Here is a 12,211-nt window from a genome sequence, read left to right as displayed (position 1 = left end):
ATTGCTGAATAAATTGTTATTATTGTTTTCTTTGCGCACATTAAGTATTCTCGTAGCTTCGTAAAATTACGGTTGAACCACTGACGTCACATGGATTATTTTACCGATGTCCTTACTACGTTTCTGAGCCTTGATCGTGTTAATATCCTTGCTGTCTATGGAAGGTTAGAGAGCTGTTAGATTTCATCAAAAATATCTTAATTTGTGTTCTGAAGATGAACAAAGGTCTTACGGTTTTGGAACGACATGAGGGTGAGTAATTAATGACAGAATTTTCATTTTTGGGTGAACTATCCCTTTAAGCTATATCTCTAATCATGTACAGTTTTTCTCAATCGATTTGACACTTTTCTCCAATGCAATGTACTTGTTCTCAAAACAACTAGCACAGCCATCCAAACACAAAATGATCTTAACCAAACAGTTCAACTGCAAAATGAAGCACTGCAATTATTTTCTAGTAATGCATTTATTAAAAGTAAATATTAACATAAAATCTATAGGCGTGTTCTCTATTGATTAATAAACACACTTAGCTGTAGATGCACAAATATGCTAATGAAAATACATGTTTATTGCAATTCTTCAACAGGGAGTTTTGTTTTATATATACTGTGTATGTCTAAACGAAATAAAAATTGTTATCCAACACCTGCTGTCACCCATGAGAAAAAACGAATTGCCCCTTTAAACTTAAAATCTGTTTGTGCCACCTTTAGCAGCAAGAACGGCAAACAAACTTTTCTGATAACTACAGATCAGTCTTTTACAGCACAGTGGTGGATATCTATATATATATACTAGTGTTCTAATAATTTTGGCCACCATTGTATATACACACATGTGTGTGTTTGCTGTATACATGAATTATCCTGAATTATTGATCTTGCCTTTCATTTACATCTGGAAGAGAATTTCATTACATTTGATCTAACTAGGAGAAAAAATGTAAGAAAGTTGAATCCATGCTTGTCAAGCTCCTGTCTCAACATCTTCATCATTTTTTTTATATTTTATTATTATTATTATTTTTTGCATAGTTGTTCTTGCTCTTTGTATGCTTTCCCTTTTTTTATTACTCTAAAGCAACTGTGATACATTTGTAAACGATTAGGAAAACTGCATTTCCTGTGTTGAGTGTATGATTAACTGAACAAATATCAGTTTAGGGCCAATCGAAAATATACCATGTTCATTTGATAGAATGGCAAATTACAGAGTTTTGTTTGTTGTGTTTGGACAAATGGTACATAAGTGTTTGTGATTTGTGTAAAACCTTTTTTCAGCTATTTTAAAGTATTGGTTGGTTGTATGAACTATTGTGAAAACATTTGAGAGTTTTGTGCACATTGTTTTGAGAAAATGATTAGCATGATTTGTAATTTGTATGAAATGAATGAAAACGTACGATCTGTTTAGGACAATTATAAAGTTTTCAGATCACGGTGTTAATTGTTTTGAGAACAGTGAGTTTGTGTCACAAAGTGTCAAATCGATTGAGAAAAACTGTAATTATTTAAACATGCTTTGAGGTTTGGGCAAACAAACTCCTTGCATTTTCAGGGATTTAATTTTTTTAAAGTGCTGAAAGTCATTTGATGACTGTGTGAAACACAGTAGACATCACTTTTATAATTTTATGGTAAATTTGTTAAAACTGTAATTATTTAAACATGCTTTGAGGTTTGGGCAAACAAACTCCTTGCATTTTCAGGGATTAAATTTTTCTGAAAGTTTATGGTAAATTTGTTCATTTCTCATGTCAACATGCATATTTTGGCCAAAAATACTGCGTGAGCAGTGAAGCAAATATTTGCGGCACTGCTGCTTCTGCTCTGCTACGCATTGCTGCATCGCCTCAGCATCCAATGTGAATGTTGAAATCTGGTAACATGAGCGCCAAGAAAATATATGCGCTGCTTACGCTCTGCTTACGTGTGCAGTGTGAAACAGGCCTTAATTAAAGTCTTTCGGTCTTCAGAGCTGGAATGACAAATTACTGTCATGTCGTTACCAGTCATGTTATGAAATATACCGTAAATGGAAAAGAATGCCTCATGATTCGACTCATTTTGTAACATATGGGCCACACAGGACTATAATCAGGATGTTTTTCCTAATTATCCAAAGAAGAATTAGCAGGAAGACGTGCTGAAGACTTTACAGATGAGTGTCGCATATTTACAACATGGTACAACTGTTGTTGTTGCCAACAAAGTGTATATAACAAAGTATTGAGATGAAATTTTGTTATTGACCAAATACTTATTTTCCACCATAATTTGCAAATAAATTCTTTAAAAATCCTACAATGTGATTTTCTGGATTTTTTTTTCTCATTTTGTCTCTCATAGTTGAGGTATACCTATGATGAAAATTACAGGCCTCTCTCATCTTTTTAAGTGGGAGAACTTGCACAATTGGTGGCTGACTAAATACTTTTTTTCCCCACTGTATATGCATTTTAGTCACGTCTATTTGGTTTTCTAGGTATCTCTAGCTAAGTAACCGTACATATTTGAGACGTCTGGTAGAGAATTTATGATGTTAAAATTTCCCTCTGTTTTATAGTCACTTCCTGTTTTTGCTTTTTTTTTTTTCAAAATTCTATTAATGCACATTTATCACTGTTTTATACAAATGGTGTCATTTGATTGTCGAGATTACCATAAGAAAATAAAATTCAAAATATAAATATAAAAATATCTGCAAAAGCAAATTTCCTTTGCTCCCCGCGTCTAAAACAAATATTCAGAGTGCATACTGTACATGTGTGTGAAATCGTACAAGAACCAAAAAAGAAAAAAAGCGCAAAGAGGCTGCAAGACATACTGACGAAATGTACAGGATCGGTTGGGTCAACCGAGTTTGAGACTTGAGCAGTGTTGAACGATCTGTCCTTTCCATACGTCACCCATGATAAAGGATGATAATTGGGACCCTTTTTTCTGTCCTTTTCTTTTCGATGACTTTAAATATAAGATACACTGCATGGCTATATAGTGAAAATATACATTCCAATGTTTATATAGAGCTATCTTAAAAATACAAATGTGCAAAAACTGTAAACAAATGAGATCCTCAGTGGTGTAGGGGAGGAGCCACAACCAGGCCACGCCTTCACAGCCGTGTGGGCTCCTCCTCACTGTCGCTGCAATTTCCACAGCAGTCCTGCGGGGGCAGCATAAACACATGCACAGTCAAACACAGACATTTTCAAATAGCATTAAAAGAATCAAGAATCAAAGAATGTAGGTTGTCTCTTAGCTTTGAGGTCATGCTAGTGTGCTAATAAAAGTTGACTCAAACATTTAGCAGATGTACACTTTTGAAAATGCACTTTCTCTTCCTAGAAAACACACAGTCAGCCTAGCATTAACAGTAGCAAATAATGGTTTGGTAATGTGTCTTAAATTGAAATGTATTTATTTTTGAAAAAAAGCACAAAGCCTTCAATGTCCAGCACAAACTTCCTGTTTCGATAGGAAATATTTCAACACAGGAACAAAATAGCATTTGTCAAACCATTACATGATGTTTCTACCATTTCACAATGACAGGCATACGTTTTTACTTTTTTGTAATATAAATTTGTGTTTACATTTACGTTCCGATTAAAGAGTGCCTAGAGGTCCAAATAAAACTGAGAAGCAAGGCAAAAACCTCTAAACAGTTATACATTAGTAATCAGAGTATATTACACGAATCATTTCATGTATCTGACTAAGGCCCAATCCCATTTCTACCCCTTACCCCTACACTAACCCCTACCCCTCCGTTTCACGTATTCACGTGAAGGGGTAGGGATGTCTCGAATCTCTTTTGGTTGGAGGTGTAGGGGTAGGGGGAAGGGCGAGATACCCCTTCAAACAAAGATTTTTCGGGACCACAATTCAAAAGAAGGGGTATGAGAAGTCTCAGCATAAACTGGCTACAGCGGCAACATGGCTGCCCGAGCGAACAAAAAGACCAATACATGTAATAATTTTTTGGCATTAATAAAGATTTTAATGAAAAGTAATCATTTGTTTTATGTTACATTCAATCGTGTGTTCATATTTACGGTCATTTTATTCAAAGAAATGTTTGCAAAAAATCGCTAAAGTTTGCTAGCGTTAAATTATTATTGATTGCACGATTGTACCACAACATATTTTCATGTATGATCAGGGTGATAGCCATCATAGACATTGAGGGGGGCTAGTCCCCCCAATAATTAGAAATCGCTAAACCGTTTTCTCAAATATGGTCAATTTGAAAGAGAGAGACGAAAGTTGCGTGTATGCACGTCTGTACGTCTCTCTTTACAATGAGTGAGCTTACTTCAAAAACAGCGATTTTATCCACTCGTTGCTGGAAAATATAATGTAGCAATTCAGTCTTTTAAACTACGTTATTAATAAAAGTCGCGGGGCAGCGTTGACAAGTTTCTTTGCTCCTGAATGTGTGAGCTGTGTGAATTCCGATATGTGTGTGCATGTGTGTGTCAGTAAAAGCAGTGTATTAATATAGAACAGTAATTAAAGGCTCTAATGCACACCAGCACACCAGTATAGTTGTGTCTTGTAGAAGCTAGATGACATATGATGATGTGTAATGGTATAGTAGTGGTGTCCCATTTCTTAGGGGAATATTTTCACCCCTACCCCTTGACACTCTGTTTCAAGGGACAAAGGGAAAGGGATGGCATAGGGGTAGGGGTAGGGGTATAAAATAGATTTGAGATTGGGCCTCTACAGCAGGAAGAGGGGGAAGAAAACCTGCACACTAATATTTTATTTCATTACAAGAATCGCCTGCAAAGCCATATACGATTTCAGTATCAAACAGGATACAAAAAGGTTCAGATAGACTTTGGCAGAGCTGTTCAACCAGATGCTGACAACCTCATTTACTAATGGAACAAACAATAATGCCTTGGAGCAAAAACACTGCATATAAATAATAGAAGGATGTGAGGAAATCTCACCTGCCGGCCAAAGAGTCTTTGCAGTAAGCCCTGTTTGGGTGGGGGTGAGGGTTGACCTCTCCAGTCCAGGTCAGGGGGCACAGTGCCATCCAAATTCAAGATGTTAAGTTCTTTAAAGCACTCCGTATCTATCATCTGAATGGATCAATGAAATAACACACCCAGAATTAAAGTCAAACTAATATAGGGAGAAATGGGGCTTGTTGTCACAGGGGCAAGTTGTGACCAGGTCCTAGTATAAACTATAAAGTTCCTAGTAACTACTTTGAAAACCCTCTTAAATGAGCATTTTTATGAATTCTGTCCATTGCTGTGATTGTAAACCAATATCAAAATGATTAAAAACAATTTTGTTATCAGAAATAAAACTGAAAAGTAACATATTAGAGGAAAAACTAAATTTATACTTGGATTACTAACTGAAATACAACTAAAACTAAAATAAAAACGGTGACAACCATTTAGATATATTTGTAAAAAAAAAATAAAAATACAACAAACTTACAAAAACCGAAATTAAAATGAAAACCGAAAACATAAAAATAAAAGTAAATTCAAAATAGTTAAAACTATAAGTAAATAAGTAATATACTTATATTATACACTATACACTTAAATATAAACTATAAGTATTTAAATAATATTAAAATAAATTCTAATTAAAATGACAATGTCCCTATCACCCTTATGCCGGGTTTAGACTACACAATATTTTTGTCAGTCACGATAGTCACTGTGTCAGATTACACGATTTTGACTCCTAAAATCTTGTCTTGTCCTGGACAAGAAACATGTCAGACTACACGCTGCTTCCCGACCATTCATCGCGTGCCATCTTTAACGACGCGCGTGATGTCATCGAGAAGGCGGAACTAGCGACTGACTTCCGAAAACAAGAGTGTAAACAATGCTGAAGCGCTTCCGCTATAGTTCGCCAGCATTTTTCTTTCTTCGTTCTGTCGTGGTAGTCCCTCGATGACACATCATACATGCAGGAGTACTGTTGCCACAGCTCCACGAACCTTTCCTCCATCTCATAACTCCACCTAGCAGCACCATCATCTCTCTTTCGTTTTGCCATGTTGGAAACCGGTGTATGAAAGGGCTTCTGTGCTGCTATTGGTCAACGTCACCAATGTGACAGAACTCGTCGTGGACGATGGAAAACAAATTAAACATGCTAGTCTTTCTGTCGTGATGTCGTGAAGCATCGCAGATGCAGAATCGGTTGTTGTCCACTATGACACACTACACGTGTTGAAACTATGGAATCTTGCGTCCCGACGCCCATTGTCGTTTACGAATCCCCACGACACCCTACGTCAAGCAAATCGTGGCAAAATCGGGCTAAAATCGTGTAGTCTGAACCGGGCATTATTCATATTAAAACGAATTTATTATGTTAAGTTAGATATACATTTACCTCACATTCTAATATCTTGAAACTATGAATGAAATGTAATTGACACAAAATTACTGTTTTATTGTTTCGGTTTTTTAAACCTTTGAGCTAGTCATTTTAATCACATTGTCATAAGCCGATCTAACGATAAAACAACAGACTTTTCTCTAGTGACATATGCCGGGCTTCTCTAATAATTTAGTCTGCTTAACCTTACAATCCTGAAATTCTTATGATTAACTGCAATTTTGCATTCAGATTTACTTTACAATATGGATGAAAAGATCTGCCACTACTTAAATTCATCCATTTTCAAGCAACTCCACAACAGCTATACACATTTAAGGCCAGTTTTACTGAACTGGGCAAATTAGTGTTAGAGCGCAATTCCATAAAAGCACTGATGGGAGGGGAAAATTCTGCGGGTGATTTACTAACAATGCACACATTAAAGAACACAGATCATTTCCATAATGACTAGCGCAATCTACCAAGAGCAGCGCAAATTACCACCTGGTTTAAGACATGCTTTTTTGGGACGTTAAATAATGGCGCAAATACAAGTAATTTGACAAGCGCAAACGTCAGTAAATCGCATTGTGTGATTCATTTTAATACTCTCTTCCCATAAATTTTGCGTCTGAAAGGGAAACTCCTAAAAATGCATATTCAATAAGGTTAGGCGCAAAAATAACTGTCCACGCCTTTTCAGTGCTAATTCTTCACTGCGCATCTTTAGTAAATCCTGACAGTACTATTTTAACGCCAAAAGACGGTTTGCGCTGGCGCAAGCTGTTATTAAATCAGGCCCTTAGACAGTAGTCTTTCAGCCATAGTGTTACTTCTCATGCCGATTTCTATGGTCCTGTTCATTCTATTTCGCAAGAATGCATCTTATGTAAAGTTAAGAAACACATCAGATCAGGGTCGGGTTAACCTAAAACCAGACCAATTATACAAGGCAGTTAATTTCATAATGGCAACGTTGCATGCATGTCAAGAAAAAATATCACATATTTGCATTGACTGAAATCTGTTTGCACACATTATCAAAGTCAATGTTATTTTCCGTTTTATTGCATGCTGGTCATAAATCGTCTATCAGGGTTCAGGGTAAAACATTTACTGAGGTTATTCTGGGTAGTGATCTGACCTCATTTTGCCAGGGGATGGGAATGCTTCCACTGGATACTTTGCTGTAGAAGGAGTCGTCTTTGGGCTCCAGCTCCACCCCTTTCACTGTGGAGAACTGTTCGATGTCCAACACATCCTTACAGTAGATGGCCTGAGGCTGAGACAGACATAAAAGCTTGTGCGTTCATTAAAAGAAGCGATGTCCGATTCATGAAGAAATCATTTGCAAGTCACACTCTGAACCGACTTTTGTTATTTTCTTTACACAAATGTGTTTTATCAATAAACGTAAATCCAAGGAAAAGAGTGACTGGTACATTATTCAAAATTTCTATGTTCCAAGAAAAAAATACGTTTGAATGGGTTTGGAACAACATGAGGCAGACTTATTATTTTTGGGTGAACAGATTATTTAAACAGTGAACAAGCAATAGTAATAACAACAGTAGTTGTGGTTAATATTCCCAATAAAATTTGTTCAAATTAGAGTCTCAGAAGATACTTACATCTGGAATAAAGGGTGCTTCGAGCATGCCTGCTGCAAGTCGCTTGAAGTTGATGGAACGAAAAATAGGGTGGGCTTTCACCTCTGTGGCTCCATCCCCCTGACAGCCAAGCCTCTCATTAGGGTCTTTGGCTAGCAGCTAGGAAAAAAAACGCACACTTGCTGAAATAAATCATCTTTAACACCTTTTTGGCAACTGTTACGATGTTCAAAATGTTTTTATTTATTTGTTTTAATACCATATTAACATCACAGGCATTAATACAGAAAAAATGAAAAAAATTCAATTTATAACTAAGCTTCTTACAACAACAACAAATAACAACTATATAAATCTTTCCTTTCCACACAAAAAATTGTAAATTCCATCATCATTCGCTTACCCTCATGCCATTCCAAACATGTGATAACCTTTTTTTTGTTGTTTGTTTGTTTTGAAGAAAGAATGTAACCAAAAAGTTTCAGTTCCCATTGACTTTAATTGTATGGACAAAAATTATATGTTCACCCGACACAAAGGGGAGGAAATTATGACAGAATTTTAATTTTTGCATGAACTACCCCATTAAGATGTTCAAAATGTGTTCTGCAAGCATCTCAGGACAATATTGCCAACTAAAAATGTAACATTCCTTATGTTTCCATTTAGCACACTTAAAAGATGAACTTGACAGAAAAAAATGGGGATTTGATTTTTCAGAAATACTGATGTATGTGTTTAATTGCTATTAATTATTATTTCGATCAGTAAATTGAATTGAATTAAATAATTGTTTGGATACTAACCATTTTACAGAGTGATTTGGCATCCTCTGAGACCTTGCTGGAATATTCTTCTTCCACCTCTTTCACTAGCCGCTCCACTTCCTCTCGCTTGATTTTTTTCTTGCGCTGCTGAAAGGGTGATTGGCCCTGGATCATTTCATAGAGAAGACAGCCGAGAGCCCACCAGTCTGGACTGAATGTGTAGCGCTCATTCTTCACCACCTCTGGGGCTGATGGGGCATAAACATATTCAGGTTACAATGATTGTTCCAGCTGCTGCTAATATTGCTTATATGTTATTAAAGGCAAATACATACCCATGTACCCCACAGTTCCCACCCGTCCTTTGATTGTCTGACCTTCCGGTACATGCACAGCCAGGCCAAGGTCTGATATACGTATATGACCTGAGGTGAAACATCACAGCTTTGTTAAATTCCTTCTTCCATAAGCAAGCTTAAATGATGTCGGTCAGTGGTTAGTTTTACTAATAACTTAAGTTGGACCTTCAAAAGCAACTTTTTTGTCATTTTTATATGCCAAAATCATATATTTGAATGATCTTCTTTGGAAAGATTTCAATTAATGTAAGGGTTCCCACACTTTGATCATTTAATTTCTATGATTTTCCCCATGATTTCTTCAGTGGTTTGACAACCTGATAATGATTTCTTATTATAATTCTGCTGAAATCAAACTTACAAACACTATATTCATTTATATTACAAATATTTGTAAAATCCCCTGCTATTTCGAGGTGTCCATGAATGTGGGAACCCTGCAGCATGTCCTGTAATTAATTTGATTAAAATGTATTTTGTTAACAGCCCTAGTTCAATAAATTGACACATACAGCTGACTGTATTTTATAAATGTGGATGTTGAATTTTATAGCTCAAAAACAATATTATGTACTCTACCCCCTCTTGTGGCAAACACAAGTGCTACAGTTTAGAATGTGACATTCCATGTGACACAGCTTTTCTTTAAAGGGATAGTTCACCCAAAAATAAAAATTTGGACATTAATTACACACCCTCATGTCGTTCCAAAATGGGACACAACACAACTGAAATGTTCCCAGGCCCAGAAATGTAGCAAGGACATCTGTAAAATAGTCCATGTGACATAATTTCAGTTGCATTGCTGTCTATGCAGGGTCAGAAAGCACTCGGATTTCATCAAAAATATCTTCATTTGTGTTCCGAAGATGAACGAAGGTCTTACGGGTTTGGAACGTCATGAGGGTGAGTAATTAATGACAGCATTTTCATTTTTGGGTGAACTATCCCTTTAAGATTTTTTTTTTTTACCATTGTCATACCAATTACCATTACAGTAACCAGTAAATTTCATAAGCAATCACAAAGAAAAGATGTTGCTAACCATGATCGTCCAGCAGTATATTTTCTGGCTTCAAATCCCTGAAAGAAAGCAGGTCAGTCAACAATCAACAATCAAAATTACACAAAAAATACCATCATTTGAAGTAGCATTTGAATGAAATCAATACTTTTAATTATCAGTATTTTTTTGTTGTTGTTGCTGCAAACAGTCCCTTGTAAACCACAATTCAGTCTGAATCTTTTCACCTGTATACTATCCTCTCACGATGGAGGTCTTCTAACCCGCAGCAGATCTCAGCAGCATAAAACACAGCTCTCTTCTCGTCAAAACCTGCCTCTCCCATGTGGTAGATATGGAACTTCAGGTCCCCTCCATTCATCAGTGTGAGCACCAAACACAGGGCGTCTTTCGTCTCGTATGCATACGCAAGACTCACCTCCATGGGAAAACAGAAAGGTACATTGGTTCAGTTACAAAACAGAATTCCCATATTTGATACAGCCTGTGTGGGAAAGTGTCTAAAAATGGAGGATAAATTAAGAGAAAATCCCGAGAATAACCGCCAAACAAAACAACTCAAAATAGCGTGCTTGAGGTCAGGCCTTTGGATACACAACCCCAAATACAAAGTTATTATTTCATCAAAATAGGGGTTACTATCAGATGTAAAGGTTTTGAAAGACTGTTGGACATCATCTTTTCAATTTGATATAAAAAAAAAATATTTTTTCGGTTTCTGTTTTTTAAATAAAGTGTAGGATTCTGAATGTAAACATTAAATAGAAACAACAGTAAAACTATAATCTCTCTACATCAGATCTCCATGCCTTAATTTGTATGAATTTGAAGATCCAGAACGAGCACTCAGATCTCCTGTGATCTCAAAGGAAATGACAAAAGCAGCGCCTCTGTGAGCTAATCAGCCCAAAAACAGAAGTCGGAACTACAGCGACTTCATGTTTTTTTTTGTAGAAAACATGTGTGGAAGAGATAGAAAGATAAGGTTACGCTCCAACAAAACACACGCAAGATCGGGTGAAATAAGCACTGCAGATGCTTACAACAAACCGACTGTTGACTTTCTCCAGAATCTGCTTCTCATTCAGCGCCATGGACTCTCCTTTCCTCTTTTTGATGCGTTTCTTCTCCAGCTTTTTGCAGGCGTACATCTTCCCTGTGGCCCGCACCTGGCATGCACAGACCTTGGGTGCAAAAAATAAATAAATAAATAAAATTCAAAAAATAAAAGCACAGTGGGAGATTTGGGAGGGAATTTATTTGTAACTTTCTTACATGAAATTCTAATTTATGTAAATTGTCATACAAATGAGATGAGGCTGTACTAGCCAGTATACAAAGAGATATTTCATGCTTTTTGGGGGGATAGAGGGAAGTGATTTTTGATCAGTTTGATAATTGTTTTTGGTTTGTTGGGATTCATTATCTTGCCTTAAAATTTTGCATTGTGGCATTTTATTATAATTACACAATTATTTTTTTGTTTAAATTCTTATTTTCAAAGTTATTTCAGGATAAAAAAGTACTATAATTCAACATTTAAAAAAATTTAAAATAAAAACGGTCATAAAACTAATGCAAAAAATAGCTTATATGACTCTGATATGTTCCCTAAGGGATTAATCTAAAAGGACTTTCTACAGGGCAGCGGAGAGTAATAAAAAGACTCTCAATGCGATTAGTTATCTGGTAGGGAAATCAGAATTGGAGACTTGCATTCTCTATATCTGCCAACATTGAATGGCAATGTGTATGATAATCTGAAGGATTTATGTCTGATAGCGTAACAAAAATAGGATAATTAGCCTTATGAACCCTGGAGTAGACAGATAGCGTTTGATTTAGTGGCATTCTAGATAATAACTAATAACGCCTCAATATGTTTCTGCCATAAACAGAGCGATGCTTAATCATTTCAGACTCACCTCGCCAAAGCCTCCCTTTCCCAAAACCCTATACTGACGGAATGTGTTTTTTGTGACTGGCTCTCTGTCGAGGAGAGGAAGAGAATAATAAACAAAAGTTACATTTCATAAGAACGAACATAACCGTGTTTTATTTAATTATAACA

At 36.1% G+C, this 12,211-nt stretch overlaps 1 protein-coding gene across 1 annotated transcript in view; it reads right to left on the bottom strand.

Moving 5' to 3' along the window:
- Positions 1-2,439: 2,439 nt before the first annotated feature.
- The window catches only part of grk6 (G protein-coupled receptor kinase 6), a 63,812-nt gene continuing 54,040 nt past the window's right edge, over positions 2,440-12,211 (bottom strand). Inside the window, exons 7-16 of the mRNA XM_016246186.1 lie at positions 12,066-12,129; positions 11,184-11,324; positions 10,368-10,558; positions 10,162-10,199; positions 9,093-9,182; positions 8,797-9,005; positions 8,012-8,149; positions 7,525-7,662; positions 4,970-5,104; positions 2,440-3,171 (exon numbers count right to left, since the gene is read on the bottom strand). Of these exons, the coding sequence (XP_016101672.1) occupies positions 3,121-3,171; positions 4,970-5,104; positions 7,525-7,662; positions 8,012-8,149; positions 8,797-9,005; positions 9,093-9,182; positions 10,162-10,199; positions 10,368-10,558; positions 11,184-11,324; positions 12,066-12,129 (1,195 nt within the window). The 3' untranslated portion in view covers positions 2,440-3,120. The remainder of the gene's footprint in view (positions 3,172-4,969; positions 5,105-7,524; positions 7,663-8,011; positions 8,150-8,796; positions 9,006-9,092; positions 9,183-10,161; positions 10,200-10,367; positions 10,559-11,183; positions 11,325-12,065; positions 12,130-12,211) is intronic.

The sequence above is a fragment of the Sinocyclocheilus grahami genome, unplaced genomic scaffold, assembly GCF_001515645.1.
Source record: "Sinocyclocheilus grahami isolate Dianchi unplaced genomic scaffold, SAMN03320097.WGS_v1.1 scaffold788.1, whole genome shotgun sequence".
Lineage (NCBI taxonomy): Eukaryota > Metazoa > Chordata > Actinopteri > Cypriniformes > Cyprinidae > Sinocyclocheilus > Sinocyclocheilus grahami.
This window is presented reverse-complemented; position numbering and strand designations above follow the sequence as displayed.